The sequence below is a fragment of the Vidua chalybeata genome, chromosome 3 (genome assembly GCF_026979565.1).
Source record: "Vidua chalybeata isolate OUT-0048 chromosome 3, bVidCha1 merged haplotype, whole genome shotgun sequence".
NCBI classification, from domain to species: domain Eukaryota; kingdom Metazoa; phylum Chordata; class Aves; order Passeriformes; family Viduidae; genus Vidua; species Vidua chalybeata.
This window is the reverse complement of record NC_071532.1, coordinates 471,295-490,332: the sequence shown is the minus strand read 5'-3', so window position 1 is coordinate 490,332 and position 19,038 is coordinate 471,295. Positions and strand designations below refer to the sequence as shown.

Sequence of the window (19,038 nt, the reverse complement as noted above, 5' to 3'; positions counted from 1 at the left end):
CGCCTCCCAACTCTCACTGCGATGCGTGGAAAACGCAGGGCGGACAGAATATAGGCAAACAGCAATACAAATAAATTAGAAGGGAGAAGTAAAAAACTCTCCCTGAATGTTTATTTCGTGTAACAGTTAAAATCCCTAGTTTAAAAGAGAGAAAAGGAAATGTAAATCCACTGGTCCACAATCCATGTAAATGGTCTGCTCCTGGTGCTCAGTCTGATCAGTCACGATGCACTTGAAACTGCCAGCTTTTTGAGGTGGTCCATGAATACCTGGAGACTCACATCATCTGTCAGGATTGGAGCCCCAGATTCCTGCAGACAAAACAAAGAAATAATGAGCCTAAAATACTGTTGCTAACGCAGGGGACGAACTGAAGGCAAAGCAAATGTCAGCACTCTGAACTAATTGCCTGCTAAAATTTTGCTTTTTCTCCTGCAAAAGACAGATGCTACTCTTTGGCAACAGCACTGACATTATCCTCTCCTACAATCTGAACTGCTGCAGGGAAGTTTCTTCCTAAAGCACTAGGAATTTTGCTGCCCAAAGGCAAGCAAAGAGGATACAGAAGCCTAGCGTTCTCAGCTAAATTAGATCTGTATGTATCCACATGCCAGTTGCTTTTTCCAGAATACTGAAAATGCAGGACACATCCAGGCTTGAAAACTCCACTCTGATCATCCAGTGCTGCCCATCTTATCAACAGCCACGGTAAGGAACCAAAGACAAATGTAATGCTGTTTGTGGCCACTTGGTGAGACAGGATGGCTACTGCCCACACAGACATGTCCACGTGTATTTTAGGGCATTCCCAAACGTGAGCAGCTCTTCCATTGCTTACCTGGCCCCAGGCATAGAGGTTATTGTGGGTCTGAGAAGGATTCACTTTAGACAGCAGGAACCGGGCCTGTAAAGACAAAAGAGGAGGAGTTTGGTAAAATGAGAGACCTGTCTGCTTCATCTCGCCTTGGATGCATGACCAGCGATGTTCCTCTGCTTTTGCAAGGTCCTAATTTAACTTAAGCAGGTCTCGAGTCCACAAGTCCCTGCTCCACAGACAGCTTGTCTGCCAGGGGCACTGAGTGCTCTGCTACAGGAATCCATGGCACAGGAAACACCAGCACTGTTCTTCTCCCCATGCCACATCTGCTCTTCCAAAAAGGGCTCAGTGCAAGACCAGTGCAACAGGGTCACATCAAAAATCAACACCAGACCTTTGGTTTGGAGCCTCAGTTCCTGCCTCTTCACTGCTACAAACAAGTACAGCACACTGCTCTTTGAGGAAGAGTGAAAATAAGAACAATTTTACCTCCTCATTCAGTGTTTGAGAATGGAGATACAGACGGTCAATCATTCAGCATTACTGTCCTAGCAAGCCAACTATAGACACATAGACAAATCATTTATTTCCCACCCTTTTACTGGGGAATAAAAACATATTTAAGTTGGCTTTTCCATTTTTTTTCCACCCTCACATTTTATAAGCATATCCAGCAAGTGATCAGCTTATTAAAAGACAGAGTTGTAGTAAAAGCTGATATGAAAGTATGCAAGCTCTGTACTTTGAAGAGCTAAACTGTGTTTGACTACCAGAACCATCCTCTCAGAAAAGCAGAATGAGCCATCTGCTCTAGGCAACAACAGAAAGAGTTTCTCCAGAAACTTCCTTACCTGACTGCCCCCATGCTCAGTGTGGATGTAACGTGGCATTGGGAATCTGGTCTGCAGGATTTCCTGGGCATCGTCCAGTGGGGCTTGCAGGAGGTGCTTGAAGTTTTCATATTCTGGCATGTCTTGGTATCCAGCTTTCTGCCACTGTGCAATAGTCTATTGATGGGACAGGGAGGAAACAGACATGAAGCAGAGATGGCTACAAGCCTCCCCTTTTTACCCTGCATGTCTTAAGGCAGCAGGATGCTACATGTGCTTCTGCTTAGGTGGCAAACACCTTCACTTCTCTGGCTACAACATTACTTCCAGTCCCTGAATTTAAGCACAGGCACCCAAAAGCTGCACAGCAATTTGTGCAGTGCCAGAGCAGTTTGTTGAAAATCTTCAATATGCTTCAGCCTGTGCCAACACAGCAGTGAAGCATTTATAGATCACTGACTTTTTGAATCTGACTTGGCCTACAGTATTCTCATGTGCCACATGTCTGCAGCCATTCCTCTACACATACACAGGTCAGACACTCAGCTCTTCCCTTGTCTGAATTTTACCCAGTTGCTGAGTGTCTTGCTCTGCAACAGAAGACAGAAACTCCTTAAGGTAACTCCAGAAGATTTTTAGAAAGGGCCAGTATCTAAGCACTTCCCTCAGTCACGAGGGAAGGAATACAGCAGAAGCTTCCAAAACCATCCAGTATTTAAAAGCAAAAACTGGAAAACTACCTGATTTCTTGAAGAGCCTCAGTACTCAAGTGTGAAAACCCTGCAACCAAAAGTCTGTGACTTCTCTGAAAATACTTGCAACTCTGTTAAAATATGTATAATCTTGTAACTCTGACCTGTTTCACTTCCAGTTTCTCTGGCCTTTTCCAGGCATAGTAAGGGACCACCTTCATGGCCAAGCTAACACAACAGCTGCTACTCACTGCAGAACATACCCTTAGTGGTTCCAGTATTATTTTTACTCTGACAGTGGTGGGAATTGTATTCCAACAGGCAGCATGTATATGACATGCTCATTGTGCTGTGTGGGCTTTGCAAGAAGTTAGCTTGTTAATATTTCATAGCAGCAGCAAAGCTGTCTGCACGCATGGCAGGAGGGAAGGAGCACAAACAGAAGGAGAAGGTGTTTCACCATACCTCACCAAGGTAGATAACTATCTGGAAGAAAGTATCCATCAGTAGGATTCTGTCAGGAAGAATACTGCTGCTGTCCAAAAGCACTGGCTGGGGAAAATAAAGAACAAAGTTAGGCACCCCTAAAGCCCTCAGATCTCAGGATGCCACAGAGCAATTTCTATGTCCATCCAAGTGTAATTTGATATGATCTCGAATAAAAGTATCTTGTCCTTTATTTTTTTACATCTAGAGGGGCCTTTTGGCTGAAATAGTGTTACTTCAACTGAATACTCATTATTTTGGGTTGACTGACCTCTTCCTGGAAAACACAGACTCACCTCAGGAGGCCCATGGAAAGAATAAGCATAAAGGATGGGCTGGATCATAATGAGGGACTGGGTCAGATCCTGCCTGGCAAAGTGGTGCCGGTAATAGGAGGATTCATCTGGACTGTTATTGAACACCTGCAGGAACGGGGAGCGTCGCAGGTGGAAGATGAACTGCGCCAGAAAGAGGAGTGAGACAGGAAATGTCAGCTAAAGTTGCCAAAACATCTGGACCCAATTCCAGTATTTTTGAACAGCAAATTATTTGGGAAAAAGTCTGCGCCTTATTAACTCCTCAGACTTCTTCCCTTATCGGTCTCTTGCAGTGCTGAACTACAGGACCAGTCCATTAAATTTAAAAAAGCACCTGTTCCTCCCCTCCTGAATCTGATAAATAGTGCAAGATGTTTTATCATCATTCCCACTCACCCCTGCACACTCTTCCCACGGCTGTGGGAAGTGACATTCTTACCTGAGGATACAAAGAAAATGATTCTGACAGCCTAAAGGAGTTGGGATCATCTTTGTTGTATTGTCCAAATTTCTGACACTGTTGGAAGCAAAATGGGTACTTTGGTTATCTCTCTCTTTTTTTCTATTTTTTTTTCTTTTTTTTAATAGAATTGACATCTCTTTTTCTACAGGGTGATCTTCTGCTAATTTTTAAACAATCAAGGCATGAACCTGACAAGAACAAGTACTACATTATTTACAGGCTATTTTTTCTTTAAGTCAGTGGTTTCTCTCTTACTGGAACGAGAATGAAGATTTAATCTATTTTTATATATATATTCATAAAGTCTAGATTTGAAATTATCCAAGAATGAAAGAAATGGTGCCTCTACAGCACTATCCTTTTTTTTTCCCATTAATTCAGGGCTAAACTAAAGTGTTCTGTACACTATGGAACACTTCTTGCAGAACAGCAGATCAGTATTTCACCATTTCACTGAAAATAAGTATCAGTGGTTTTAGAAATTAAACTCTAAATGATCCCACAGTCATCACAGCAAACAGTTTGCCCCTGTTTGTGCTTGTGCTCCAATCTCTATTTGACTGGCCCTGTTTCTTTAGGGAATCATGTGCCATATTGTGTTAGTACCAACCCCACATGGGTGTTTGGACAAGACCAGCACTGATTCAGACAATTTGAGCTTGTGAAATTCAAAGCAAGAGACAGTAGGAGGTTGCAGAATTAATTCAGAGGACTGTCCTGAACTTGCCCACATCTGAATGCTGTGTGGAGCTTTGGGCTCTCCAGTGCAAGACAAACATGGATATATACTGGTCTAGCAGAGGCCACCAAGTTAGTCAGGGGCTGGAGCATCTTATGAAGAAAATGAAGCTGAAGAAACTGGGTTTGTTCACCTGGTGAAGAGTGAGATCAGGGAGTCAACTTGCTGTCTACCTGACTGGTAACTGGGGAAATGGAAATTCTGACTGAGATAGAGGCAGGGAAGAGAGAGAAAAAAAAAAAAAAAACCACAACAGTGACTGTGACCAGACATTGGAACAGGCTGTCAAGAGAAGCATTAAGAAACCCCACCTTTGGAGATCTTCAAAACACAACTGAACAAAACTTGGAGCAAGCTGCTCTAACTTCAGAGCTGGTCCTACTTTTAAGCAGGAGGGTTGAATCAGCAACCATCCCACCTGCATTATCCTGTGTTTCACTATCCCTTATTCAATCCCTTTCAGCATGATGGGATGTTCACCTATCCCATCCTGAATTTGCTGGGAGCACTGGGTTCTGAGTTATCCCGCGCTACAGCTGTGTGACCATGATCCGAGCACAAGCAAAGCAAGGCAATCTGTTGTCTCTTCCATTTTCAGTGAACTCAAGAATGGCCCCAAGCTCAGTGTGTTGTTCTTACCAGCCTGATGAGCTGCCTGTCCAGCCAACGCAGAACATCAGGTCCCTCCTCAGACTCAGCCCTGTACACTCCCAGCCGCGCCATCAGCACGGCAGCTGCCTCCTGGTCAAAGGCGGCCTCGATGTGCTGCAGCTGAGTCTGCGCATCCGCCCAGCTGCAGGGAGAGCACAGGGTCAGTGCCACGGGCACCCACGTGTGCCCGTGCAGGCAGCAGACAGCCAGGAATCCCTGCACAGGCTGCAGCTGAAGTTGCTGCCGCCCTGCCAGAGCGCTGGCACAGGGTACTCACTTTCTGGCTATGGTGGTGACACGAATGCGCTTCTGCGTGCTGGAGTGCTGATACTGGGTGACAAACTGCACTGCCCCTCTGCCTCCCTGAGGGATGGGTGCATTGTGCTGCAAATGAAACGAGGCCAGCCTTCAAAACGTGCTGCCTTTTCCATAACTCTGCCCAGAACTGTAACAAGCCCCCACAGCACATAAAAGAAAGAGACACGTGCAAAAAAACTTCTGAAATTATTTCCTCATCACAGAACACTTGGCTGCTTTGCAACCATCCACCTGCAACACAAGGGGTGCCATGGCATTTTCTAGACCTGTAACAGTGTGATGAGTAAAAAAGATGATTTAAAAAAAAAAAAAGAGAAGCCAGGACTGACCTGATTTACCACTTCAAAGTAAATGGCCAGAGTTGTACTGGGATCTAGACTACAGATTTTCCATTGAGATGTCCCTCCAATTCCAAGCTCCTGCACAGAATCAAAAAGAAAGCAGCAGTTTTCCCCAACCAGCAGGAAAGGCAAGCTTATGTTAAATTTTGATCAGAGGTACAAGTAATAGCAGACCTTCTAGACTCCTTATCTTTTGGGTGTGAATGAAGTTACTGAAGGCCATACAGTTAAAAGAAAGCCTTAGGAAGCAAGAACTTAGTCTAAGAAAGGCTGTAATTTCCTAGGGATGCTCCCTGGAATACTCTGACATTCTGGTTCAACTGTAGGTTTAGACAGAAACTTTGCATTGTATATTTACTTATTTATTAAAGATTTTTCCATGTCAGAAACTTACATTTTCAGAGACACATGGTCCTTTAGCATTCAGGGATATACATGGTCCAATGGCTCCTGCAATTTTCAGTTCCCTGGAGGTCTTGAACAAGGTAAAAAAAAAAAGTTTGGTTTTTTTTTCATTAAGTCAGTCAAATAGAATACACACAGTCTAAATTAGTTGCTCAGCTTTAATGAGATGGTATTTTCCCAGACCATGCACTGTGACAATTAGTGAAGGTAAGAGAATCTACAGAGCTACATTTAAATAATGAAGACATGTTTATAGGGATGAAACAGTATGAGATGTTCCTTGTTGAGTGAGGAAAGATTGCTTGAAAATAAAACAGAAACAAACCAACCAAGCAAAACAAAAACCCCAAACAACAACAACAAAATTACTAAGCTTCCAAATAAGAATCCCTCCAGTTCAGTGGAGTTCAGCTCAGCTTCTCCCAAAGAAGCACTACCTCTGGCTCAAACATGTAGACTTTCCTACACCCTAAACATCCCAGAAACTTAAACCGACTTTTTAATCAACAGCACTTGTATTTCCCCATTACTGCAATCAAACTCATCTCTCACCTTCACGTCCAGATTTGCACCAAAAGCCATCCGAAATTCCCCATTGTAGCCTTTGCTAAATACCCTCTGGAAGGTCTGTTTGAAGAGAGAAGTGTTGAAGGAGTCTCCCATCACCATGTGTCCTCTGGGAAAGAAAAAAAACAAGGGAACTGAAGCAATTGGGAACTAGAAGTACAAAGGACACATCCCTGAACCTCTGACACGTGCAAACACATGCAGTTACTGCTCCAGAGCATGCCTTTGCATAGGCAGGGTTCACACCGGGGAGCGCAGATTCATGGGTGCCTCCTACAAAGCCACACGGGTTAGTGCTCCACCTTTGTCAGTTTCCTTTCTCAACTCTGTCTCTTGCTCCTGCTTCAGCTGCCTTCAAAATGTTTGTATTCCAAGCCTGGAAAGCTCTTTGCTCAGCCGGCTTCCCCTGAGCAAGGCTGGAACCACCCACACTACACCACAGGTGGCTGCACCGCTGCAGAGAAGGTGCTGCACCTCCTGAGTGCCCTGGCAAACCAAGCCTGACCAGATGCAGCTCAGTAACACATCCACAGGGTCAAACAGTCTCTCTTCTCCCTGCTGAGCACTGAGGGGTTATTTACAAACCCTTGCACTAAGACATGCCAAGTCCCCAAAAGGCCTGGGTTAGCACACAGCCTTCCTCACAGAGACCATTTCCAGGAGTATGGAACACAGACATTTACCCCTTAAGACATGTCACTTAAAACTGGGCCCAGGGAGGTCAAGAATCCCTGGAGAAAGCATAAGCGAGCTGTTAAGCAGAGAAAATCTGGCCCACACAAGGAAAGCTTCTACCCACCATTGAGTTTTCTAACAGCAGTGCTAATTCACATGCTGCTTTGAGACTCCAGAAATGTGGACTGGCATCAGGTGAGGCTTGCCATGTAATTCCTGGCAAATTCAAACCACAGTTTAGAACAGAACGATAAAAACCCTTCTGCCCTGACAGCACATCCAATTGCTTCCTGAACTATTCTCCCTCTCCAGAAAAACCCCAAAAAGCAGGTGCCAGCTGTGTGCTGCCCCGCTGTGAACATACCCAGTGAGGTTTGCACAGCACTTCATCTCCAGCAGCCCTGTCTGGTCCAGGGCACAGGCGTAGATGTCGATGCAGTGCCCGTTGGCCGCGGAGCGGTTGGCCAGAGTCTCGTAGTGCTGGGAACACACACCCGAGGGTTAGGAGGCTGCAGTGTGCCATTTCTGCTGCTCCCCACCTCAACACAAGGTACAGATGGGGCAACCACCAGTGCTGTGGTAACTAGAGAGATGTTGGCTGCAGCACACTGCTCCCTTCTAGGAGGAGGGATGCATTCGGATGAGCCTGAGTTTGTCTCAAATACAAACAGTGCATAAATGACAAGGCATCATCTAGTCTCTGAGGAGTTGGTGGGAACCCAAAGATATCCAGGTGATAGTTAAAAGAGCAGGTGTCATCCTGCTTTCTCTACGCTGACAGGCACATTTCATATCTGACATTTTTACTGTTTTAATGGTTGTTTTGTATGTCAAGAAGATAAAAGAGGCTTTCTGGAAATAACCAGTTCTTAGGAGATTTCTTCCTCTCCAGAAGGAGATACAACGATGTGGATGAACAAACTCTCCACCCACCATCAGCTAAGAAACAACACTGAAATGCTTTCTTCCCTGAGAAGGCACAAGACTGTGATGGAGAACTAACTAGGAGGAAGCTTTTTTACCCTTCCCGTAACCATCCTCATAATTTAGCGTACACAAAGACTCAGATTATTTCAAGGACAACCATGGAGCCCACATAGTGTTCTGACACAACATTCAGTTTCAGCTTTTAAACACACCCATCAAGCCCTAGTACCTACTTTGGTGGCCTTCTTCATGAACCTTGCATTGTCCTTCTCTATGTCATGCCAGGAACGGATGGGTGTTTTCAGTTCATCTCCCACCACCATGCCTGGCCCTTGTGTTGGTGGCCCGCCTGTGAACAGCATTATTCTGGCCCCTGTGTTTGGAAATGTGCCCTAAAATAGAAACAAAGACTTATATCAGAGAGGGGGAGGAGGGGGGAAAAAAGGGAAACTGATTAAGTAGCAACAATGCTTTCTTTAGAGAAGGGTCTGCACGTGCTTCTGCAATGGCAGTGGGGACCTGTCCCTGCCAGAGGCCACCTCGATAAATCGTGATGCATTTCCTGACAGCCACAGCACTCAGATAAAGTTTAAACTCAACCATGTCAAGCTTCATGTCTTCAAAACAGGAAGCAGGCAGTTTCTGTTCTCTTTACTTACATCTTAGATGATACTTAGATAAATCCAGTGCAGAGTATCACCTCTTGTGTGGCAACATACGGAAGAATCAGAGATTTTAAACACCTGCAAATGTTACCATTTAGATGGAACCTTCCAGCCCACTCTACAGCAGCTGGTGCTAGCACAGCTCAGATGCCAGTACAGACAAATTGCACCTCTGCACCCCACTGCAACCCAGGGGCACTGACACCTGCACCCATCTCAGGGAGCACGGCCATGTGCTTACTTTGGCCTGCTCGTCTCAAACAACAGCATTACAAGTACCTCCAATAAGCCAACTGCAATGGAAAGAGCCACTCCAGTAGAACGCAAGGGTCTCTTTCCCTGGGGCACTGGCCATGGGTCCCTCTGCAGCTCTCCAAGCAGATCTGTTAAATTCATGTCAATCTTATGCACGGGCTGTAGGAACCTGCAAAAATTCAAATACAGTGTCTTCCTACTTCTAAGTTTGGAGAAGACAAAAACTGCCTCTTTGTTCCTGGCACACATAAATTGCACTGAGACAGCAATCAGAAGTAAAGAGACATGCAGCAGGTTGTCTTCTTACATGCAAACTTTCCAAGATAACAAGCCTGTGCAAAATAAAAAATTTCACCAAAGCAAGACATCAGGAACTGACAAGAAGGCAAAGTCACATAAAGAACAAGAAAGAAGTTCAAAGGTGAGTTTGTGAAAGGCATGAGAGCTACCACTGAAAAAGAGAAGCTGGGAAAGAGAAAACTGTTTTCAATGGAGGTAAGTAATTGTGACAAGACAATACCATTTAAATCTTCTTTCCCCTCCCAGGAAACCCAGGGTTAGAAGCATGACCTACAGATATCAAGGGGCATAAAACACGTGCCCTGCTGTGTCCTGCGCTGGTAAAGCTTACCTGCTGGAAATAACAGGCTGCTCTGGAGTTTGAAGAGGTCTTCCCGGTTGCATGGGGACAGCTGGCCTCGAAAGCCCAAGCATATCCTAAGAACAGTAAAGAGGAGGCAGAGATGTACTGTTCAAACACTAAACATATTACTTATATTATTATTTAATATACCCTAAAGCCTGCAATACTGCAGCATTAAATACACTTAAAGCTGTAAAATTATTCATCTTTGCACTGCCATCAGGAATGGATCACGGGTCCGTTACGTGAGATACACAAACTCAATCCTGAACAAGCTTCCAAGACATTTAGAAAGGCAAAAAGACAGGACAGACAGTGGGAGGGCAAAAGGCTCCCAGCTGAGGGCACGAAGCCCTTCTTTCTCCCAGAGAGCCCAAGAGAGCTGCGAGGTACAAGCCCCTGGCCCGAGGGATGGCAGGGCAGCCAGGGCCGCAGAGCACACCTGTATCTGCTTGGCCGACAGGTCCTTGGTGCCCCGGAACACGTAGCTCTTGGAAATCCCTTCACAGCTCAGCTCGTGAACCTGGACCATCCGGCCAAAAGTGATGAGCCCCACCAGGGCGTCGGGAGGCAGCAGGCTCAGGGACATCTGCAGGGACTCCTTCAGGGCCTGCAAATCCTCCTCTTCCAAGCACGTGTCCACAACATACAGGAAGATCAACGGCGTCTGCGGACCTCGCTGATGTGGGAAGAAATGACATTTTATAAAGCCTCCAGCCAAGGAATAAAATGAGCCCCTTCTTAAGCACCTTGCAGACATGGAATTTATTTGCATTATCCTAAGAAAATTTTACACATATATCATTTGTCACAAACAAGACAATTCTGGGAGCTTCAAACTCGTCTGTGGTTCATTTACCTGCACTATGTATTCAATTGTTGAAAACTGAGGCATAAGCTCTGCTGGCTGATTGACTTCAGAAATGCCAGCATATGCTGGGGGAAACTGAAAAAGAGAACAAAAAATTAGGACAAGGAAGTTGCAGGACAAAAATGTACGGCTCTCTAATGCAGCACAGAGCCTGCCCTGCTGATGATGTGGTTATTCAGCTTTTTATTTACTGACACTGCACCAACCTGAGGAATTCATTACAAGAAACCCACAGTGCTTTTCCTAAGTACAGACAGCAAGTGGCCAGCAGGATGGACAGCTGCTCAATCCAGTGTAAATGAAAGGTGAGGCTACAGCAGCAACAATGTAGTAGTTGAAATTCTTTTAGCCATAGTTTCTGATGGCAAAGGTCTACTCAAACCTAATGAATTCCATATTCTGCAGGAATAGTAAATATCAGATGCAAAAAACACACTGGACACATGGAACAAAATTGCATTTTTATCTCCTTACTATGCCCTGCATGCCAGTAAAATCACTGACAAGATGTCAGATAAACCAGACTGTAATCTGGCCTGGGTTCAACAAGAGAAGAAGGCCAAAGGAAAGGATCTAGAGAAGCAGAAATTATTGATGGCCAGGGAAGGCCATCAATAAAGTGTTCACTGAAAAGGTCAAAGTGCTTTTTCCAACTTACCTGGTTTCTCTGAAAACAGAAGTTACAAGCCCAAAGCTTGGCCCGATAGTCAACTTGGCTGCAAGTGAAAGATGAGGCATTGGTGTGACTTCAGGAACAATTTTATAGGAAAGCTTCACAATTAATTCATTAATCCATGCTGGTTCACAGCACTGAGGAAGAAACAGACACTGCAGCTTGAACAGCAAGTGTTTTAGGGACTCAGACTCTGGTTCTGTTACCAGGAAGTTCATTAGCTAATCCAGCCCTGCCATTTCCAGGCCTGTCAGCATGAGGGACCACTGACAGCTCTCTGAAGTCCAGCCCTCGGCAGACACAGACTTGGGTCTAATAATTCTTTCACTACACTTAGGCTCATCTCATTGTCTTATTGTTTGTGCAGCTGTAGCACACAAGCGCTCCAGTCTCAGAGCAGCAGGAGCCACCACCCAGATCTTGTGCAAACACAGAACAAACAGGCTGTTCCCTGTCCCACAGTTTACTCTCCTCAGCCCAGTACAACATCCTGCTAGTGCAGGATGCCTGGCCACCTTCTCATTCCATGGCTTTGATCTCATTTCTGTTCCTCTTACTGGCATTGCCTGCCTTTTCTCAGCCCAACACCATGCTCCCAGTACGCACGATCATCACATGATTTTGGGACCGAGATATTCCTCTAAAATTATTTCATTATGCTCATTATAATTATTTCATTCCTCTCATTATTTCATTATGGAACTGACCTACAAGCAACAGGGTGTGTAGGAAGAAGGAAAACAAGTGAACTTCAGGGTCCAGAGCCCAATATCAGTATAATGGGCATCTTTGTCTATTATGAGTTTCCTCATTCACCATTAATTATCTGGGATGCTGAGAGGACTCTCTGCCTTAACAGCCTCCCCAAAGATCCCCCTGTGTCCTCTGCTCTTGCCAGCTCTAGTAACAGGCCTGTTGATGTATGGATTTTAACAAACCCACCACATCTAAATGAAAGAGGCTGCCAGGCATTGGGCAGAGAAAAAGGGGAATAAGGAAGTAGTGAAGCTCAGATGAAAATTAGGCACTGTGCAGCCCCTTCCCACATCCCCAGCCGAGCGATTCCTACCAGAGTGGGTTGAGCACAGCTTTGCAGGTCGGCCTGCTGCAAAGCACTGGTTCATACTGCACGGGGGGCAGGTCCAGACGCTCCTTCAGCGGGGTCAGGAGGCAGGCCAGGGGCACAACCATCCTTGTGGCCTCCAGCCTGCTGGAGGGCCACACGTTCCAGCTGAAGCGCACGCCGTCACGCTCCTCGTTCTGCTGGATGAACTCCAGGTACGTCGCCATGGCCCCGCAGAAGCTCCTGAAGGACACAAGAAGGCACAGAAGGTTGGGGCAGCAGCCACTTGTGTGGACAACAGGCCCGCAAAGGAGCTCAGCAGATCAGCTACAGGTGATCTGCATCAAGACACTGCAGGACAAAGCCAGCACAGTACAATGAATTAATCCCATTATCAAGTAAACCACGTGACTCCATTAATCTCTTCTGTCCAGTGCTCTCATCAACCTTACAGCCAATTGAAACACCACCAAATCCAGCAAGGAAACAAGGAAAGCTGACGCTCAAAGTCAGAATGTAAGAGTTGGGTTTTTTCTTACGATACACATTTAGCACCTCAAAACCCAATCAGCCTCAAGCTGGCCTCAAGGCAATGCTGCCTGACTGGGTCAGTAAGGGAAAACAGGCCAGATTTGGAACACATCCTGGAGCCTCCAGCTGAAACACTGCAGGGAGAAAAGAAAAGGAGGCCAAGTCTGAGACCAGAACAATCACAAATGTCACCATGCTGCCAGCCTGACCTGCTTACAAAGGGAAGGGAGTACATAACAAAATACCAAGAAAGGTCTTTTGGACACCCACTCTGCATAGCATCATTGTTCCACTGACAGTAAGGAAGGAGCTGAGTCCAGAAGACTTCAGAAAACATCAAGGAGGAATATTCCCAACACAACAGAGGAGTCATTCTCTGTGTTGTCTCACTAAACTCTTCAAAATAAGACACAAACAAGAGCTTCCAGGCCATCACTGCTTTTGATTTCTCTGAGAAAGGCAAGGACAAGCCTACCAAAAAACTTACTTGTCACATCCAGACCACAAACACCACACAGCACTAGCAGCAACTCACAGAGCCGAAAGCAGCAGCTGCACAACCTGCTTCAGACAAGGAAACTCGGAGGTTCAGCTACAGCTGCAAATGCTCCAGGATTACCTTGCTCCTGGTCCTCACTGCAGGTGGGATATTCAGGAGGGCCACTCACATGAGAAATCAGAAGCAACACCTTCCCTCAAAGGAGGAGAAGTTTTGGTGTAACATTTTCCTACAGAACTCCAAACTCACTGACGTTTTCCTCTTCCTTGCTATTAAGGATGTAAATTAAGCTTAGGGAGAATTGCCCCATGTTTCCACCCCCCTCGCTGGATGGACAAACAGAAGGGTGCACAACACATCCCCACCACAAACAGGTCTGTCAAGGTGAAAGTCAGAGCTGAGTCTGCCTGTGAAAGACCCCGCACATCAGAACAGCAATATAAACATTTGACATCTCAGGCGTGCAGCACGGCCACGGGGCAAATTTATTCCCTGTTTCCCCGGCTGTAGCCCAGCATCGCCTCCGCGCCCCGATGGCCGTGCTGGGTCTGCCACGGGTTGCGGCCCTACTTTGGGGTCAGGACAGCGGGAGGACAGGTGTATTCGCTCAGCACGGCTGTAGCGGACACCACAGGTCCGCCGTGCAGCCCCGGCGCCACCTCCGCCCCTCAGAGCACCGGTCCCCGGCACGGCCGGAGGGCAAAGCACCGCTGGCCCTCCACAGGGGACACGCCTGCCGCCAGCGCAGCCCTGGGGGGCACTGCGGGTCCCCAGCCCGGCCAAAGCCAACACCGCCGAGCCCGTGCTGCTCCGCGGGACCCCGCTGACCCCCGTGAAAGCACCGCGCCGGGGGACACCGCTGGCCGTGCCCAGCTCCCCTTCAGGGGACACCGCTGAGCGCCCCCTCCCGCAGGGGATGCACCCTTCCCCGCGACAGGGGCCGCCGCCCACCGCCTGTCCTCAGGGCACACAGACGTCCCCGTTCCCATTCCCGTTCCCATTCCCATTCCCGTTCCCATTCCCGTCCCCGTTTCCCCCGGCCCCGCCGCTCCCACCTGCCCGCGCCGCCGGCGCCGCTCCCTCCCGGCACGCCCCGCAAGGCCAGCTCAGCGCGCGCTGCCCGCAGCCAAGATGGCGGCGGCAGGGCCGCCCCGCCCGCCGAGGCGCGGCCGCCACCTTGGCTGAGGGCAGGCCGCGGCGCCCTCAGAAGCAGGAGAGGCGGCCCTGGCGGGCGCCGACGGGCTCGGCTCGGCTCAAGGCGGCACGTCCCGCCTTGCAACGGCGGCGGACGGGCCGTCCCTGCTAAACGCGGGCTGCGCTGGCGCCGTCCTACGGCGGCGCGGCGTGAGGGAAGCAGCTGCGCCCTCAGGGGGCTCGGCTGCTGGGACAGCGCTGCCGCGTTCGGCAGGGAGCGTAGAACTTCATGGTGTCGAAAACGACGACCGCTTGGTTTTTGCAATTTTAGAAGTTTAATAATAATAAAATGGTTATAAAAATAGTAATACAATTAGAGCAATAAAAATTTAGAGTTAGGACGATTATTACAAGGCAATAAAAAGCAAAGAATTACGGACGTTCGGATGCTCTCAGGCACTTAAGCCACGACAAGCGTGTTTTGTGAACAAAGGAATAACCCTTAAAAACCATACACTGTTGCATATTCATACATACTTCATGGTTATGCATACATTCTATTTAAAACAAGACACTCTCTCTGGAGTATGTCAACTCCTTCTTTTAATCGCCACGGCGTCTTGGAGTCTGAGCAAGGCCTGAAGAAATTAGCTTCTTCTGATAAGAGAACCATAAATTCCTCTTCTCTGGAAGATTTAGGTGTCCTGTGATTGTTCTTTCGAAGCGAGTATCTCATCCTTTTAAAAACCCCCACATACATAGTTTCTATTTTAACTACAAAACTACATTTCCCATACTATTAAAATGTTAATACAGCGCTTCTAATCAATATGACATAATACATACAGTATTCAATTTAATGTTTGCGAAAAGCCAATGATAAAGTAGCCCTCCAGGGCTGGGCTGCTGGGGAGCGCGCTGTCGCCTTCAGCAGGGAGCACAGCGCTTCCTGGGAAGGTTACGAGTAGCGCTCCACTAAAAACACTAAAAGACACGTTTTAAAGGAATGAAGTGGAGCCCCACGCAGCCTCAGCTTGGTCTCGTTCCCGGCTCCTCTCCGGGGCCGAGGGTCCTGTCCCGGGCACCGGGGTCAGCGACACACGCCATCCGTTCCAGCAGCAAGGCGGGGACAGCCCGTCGGATTTTCCTCCAGCTCTGTTCCCTGGCCGAGCTTTACCCCACTGCTCCAGGCCACGGTGGTTTGTTCTGCCAGGAAATCCGTAACCCAGCCTACAGGGGAGAGCCCTGCCGTGCCCAGGCCCTCTGAGAGGAGAGCTCCAGGGATGGACACCATTTTCAGGGAGCCTGAGGTAGAGATTTGGCACACCTGACTTGCCCCAGGAATTTGTCTCTGCTTTGAAATTAGGCAAATATGTTCCCCCTTTCACTGCTTCCCAGACTCTCTTCCAAAGCCAAGACCTTGTCCTAGTGAGCCCAAGACAGGAATCCTCCCCTGCAGCTTTGCATGATGCCGTGCAAGTGGTATTTGTCCTATCTGAATGCATGGATGCAAATCCAGTCCTGAACCCTGCAGGCTTTCACACATATTCGAGGTGCAAAGGCATTGCAGGGAAATGCTTCAATCTGCTTCCAAGAGTTTGGGTGTTTGCCTTACATTCATGCAGTGGTCAGCTTACAAATATCCCCCAGGCTTACATGTGGGCACCACTCTACCTTTGCTTAAAGGAAATTATTGCCCTGTGATCAAGTCTACTCTCCCATGTCCAGCTCTGGGTTTTTTGTTTGTTTGTTTGTTTGTTTTTCCTGTTTTCTTTCTTTTAAATGCAACAGAAATCTGTGTTTGGAATATGCAAAGTACAGTTCCACGTCCAAAACAAAGCAAGATGAAATGCTGTCTGAGGTGAACATTAATTTTTGCCTTCCCAGCTTCCTGACATCCCAAATACAGAGGGAATAAAAAAGTAGAAGCATATTACTGATATGTGTATGCTGAAGTGTGTAAAATTCAAATTACTAATCTTGCTAACATTCTCAGACCCAGGACTGGCTCTCCAAGTAGGAGGCAAAGCAGATCTGCTCTTCTGAAGGTGTCTGTTTGTTTCCATCTTCCTCCCACTGCCACCTCTCAACAGCAGAGAGCCTTACCAGGACCCAGGGCTTCAAGGCCATAGTGCCCCCCTCTGCAAACATTAGATTAACTAAAATATTCAGCAACTATTGTGAACTGCTTTCAACTTTCAGAGTTAATTTCCCTCCCTCTGAGCTGGTTTAGTGCTGCATTTTTTGATTTAGGATTATGAAGATATTGATACACCCTGATAATTTAGTCCTTGCTGAGCAATTCTTATGCTAAGTCAAGGGCTTTTCAGGTTCTTCCTGGCAGCCAGGAAAGCTGGGGGTGCACAATAATTTGGAAGGGGACAAAGGCAGGACAAGTGATCCCAAGTGGCCCAAGGGATATTCCTTATTTTTTATCATATGGTGTCATGCTGAACAAAACATCTGGGGAGAGTCGGCTGCTGGCTTCAGCCCACTGCTCTGGCACTCCTTGGGCAATGGTCAGCAGAGGAGGAGCAACTCTATTGTTCATCACTGGACTTATTTTCCCTTCCTGTTCTGCCCTGTTAAACTGTCCTCATCTGAATCTACAAGCTTTACTTTTTTTTTACAATTGTCTCTCCTATCCCACTGGGGAGGAAGTAAGGGAACACCTGAGGGGTGTTTACCTGTCTGCTGGGTTAAACCAAAGCAGTTTGGAAGAGGAGCACAATCTTAAAGCCCTGTGTCTGTGGAACAAATAACGCGAGTAAAAGCTTTCCCAAAAGCATTTCCCAAAAGAAGCACAAGCTTGCTCCAAAAGTGGGAGAAAGGAAAACACCACAGGCTGCCTACACAAGCCCCAACTTGGTTTGTGTTAAACAGCTGACAGAGAGGAGAACTTTGAGCTCCGGTTCCTGTCCTCCCCATTCCCCAGAAGATTTCCTGAAGAGTGAGCAAAGTGCAATGACCAACTTTCTCGTGGTGGAAATGAACATTTTCAGCAAGAACTCGGACACCACCTGTGGATCTTGTCACGCCACCTTTCAGTCTCCTCCAGGCTGCAAGCTAAGCTGGGCTCGGCGTGGCTGAGGAGGGCCCAGCCATGCATTTCTCACAGGTGAAATGACACAAAGCCCCAGCCAAGCAGAGCAAGAGGAGGGAAAGGTGGTCTGTGTGTGGCACAGGACAGCTCTGTTTGAGGTGTCTGTACCCTGCTTCAAAGCATCAAGTGTTTAGCAGCAACAGGAGACCCAGTTGTCTCCACTCACTAGAGTTTCTTCCCAAAATCTGCTCTGCATGTGGAGGCAAAAAAGAAACCAGCACGGCTTAAGAGCGAGCTTTTCCCTGTTGGAGCCATCCCAGGAAGAGACAGGAGATGGTGCTCTAACAGCACCAGAGGAACAGCAATCACCCGTCACTCCTCCGACGGCTCAGTCCCCATCGAAGTGAAAATACAAAACCCCCAGCCAAACAACCCAACCCAGGAAAAAATCAAACAGCCACTCAGCCACGGGGAAAGTGTTTTCAGTACCAAAGCTTCAAGTTTGCCATTCATCCTCATGTTTTAAACTTTGCAGTGTAAAGGCTACACGTGCCAGGGAATACCTGCCAGCTGTACACTGTCAGTTCACAGTGCAGCCAGCTACCATAGTGAATGTTTCTCTTGGAATTAAAACACGATTTTGCACTCGATTCCGTGTGGCATCTGGGTGTGCCCACCCTCCAACTTGCCTTTGGACAGCTGGCTGCTACTAGAGAGGCAACCACTCCAAAGAGGCTCATGGGGTGACAGCAGGATCGGGGCTCATGAAAACAAGGATGAGCTCTCTCCAGCTCAGGAGGGATCTCCTGGTCCTGCAGCAGAATGCTGACCTCTTGCCTGAGAAAACAAATGAGCAGGTCATGCTTCCTGTTTGTCATCCATGTTTTAAGGGATAATTCAGCTTTCCACACGTAAGTGTTTTCATATTGAGTACTGCAGCTACTATAGTAGCATCCTCAAAACATTACATTTCATACCAGTTTGGAATAGGGACAGCTTCACCAAGGGGAAGATTGACAAAACTTAGGACACCATTTATGCTACCTTTTAGCATTTACTCCCTTTTCAGATAAGAATGTCAGGCTGATAGATCAGCCAAGTTCATGAAGAACCAGAGTGACAGAAAGATCATTTCTCTGATTCATGTAGAAATAGATCAGACAGATTCCTATCTGTTAGAAGCTAAATTGAAATTACTTTTCCCTTATAGGCACTTTTCCCCCAGATATGAAAAGTCTTGTTACAGCTTCAACGCTAAGAAGTTTCAGATACCACTAAGGTCATCTAAGCCAGATAAACACAATGCCAAAATTTAAAGAGCTTAATAAACCATCTATCTACTTCCTAAAGCTGTTCACTGAGGAGAAGCTTTCTCTCCTTTTTCTTATTGCCAGTGAATGTGACTATAGAGCATAAAGTGACATACCTGCATG

The 19,038-nt window shown here is 47.1% G+C and overlaps 1 protein-coding gene across 1 annotated transcript; it reads right to left on the bottom strand.

Annotated features, from left to right (window-relative positions):
- Window positions 1-71: 71 nt before the first annotated feature.
- Window positions 72-14,737, bottom strand: SEC23B (SEC23 homolog B, COPII coat complex component). The gene is made up of 20 exons (XM_053937372.1): window positions 14,484-14,737; window positions 12,405-12,641; window positions 11,321-11,378; window positions 10,651-10,737; window positions 10,234-10,470; window positions 9,780-9,865; window positions 9,173-9,317; window positions 8,462-8,620; window positions 7,666-7,781; window positions 6,612-6,735; window positions 6,049-6,129; window positions 5,643-5,732; window positions 5,273-5,379; window positions 4,984-5,137; window positions 3,582-3,659; window positions 3,122-3,283; window positions 2,805-2,891; window positions 1,669-1,824; window positions 839-904; window positions 72-311 (listed from the first exon to the last, which is right to left on the bottom strand). Exons 2-20 carry the CDS (start codon window positions 12,623-12,625, stop codon window positions 222-224), a joined length of 2,304 nt encoding a protein of 767 aa, XP_053793347.1. The 5' UTR covers window positions 12,626-12,641; window positions 14,484-14,737; the 3' UTR covers window positions 72-221.
- Window positions 14,738-19,038: the final 4,301 nt, after the last annotated feature.

What these genes read in the sequence shown, in the direction of transcription:
- SEC23B (XM_053937372.1), bottom strand. Translation starts at nt 12,625, where the DNA reads ATGGCGACGTACCTGGAGTTCATCCAGCAGAACGAGGAGCGTGACGGC. An exon ending in GTGCAAATCTGGACGTGAAG is followed by an intron (nt 6,130 to 6,611) that starts GTGAGAGATGAG and finishes ACCTTGTTCAAG; the next exon opens with ACCTCCAGGGAACTGAAAAT. An exon ending in TAGTTATCTACCTTGGTGAG is followed by an intron (nt 1,825 to 2,804) that starts GTATGGTGAAAC and finishes TCCCATCAATAG; the next exon opens with ACTATTGCACAGTGGCAGAA.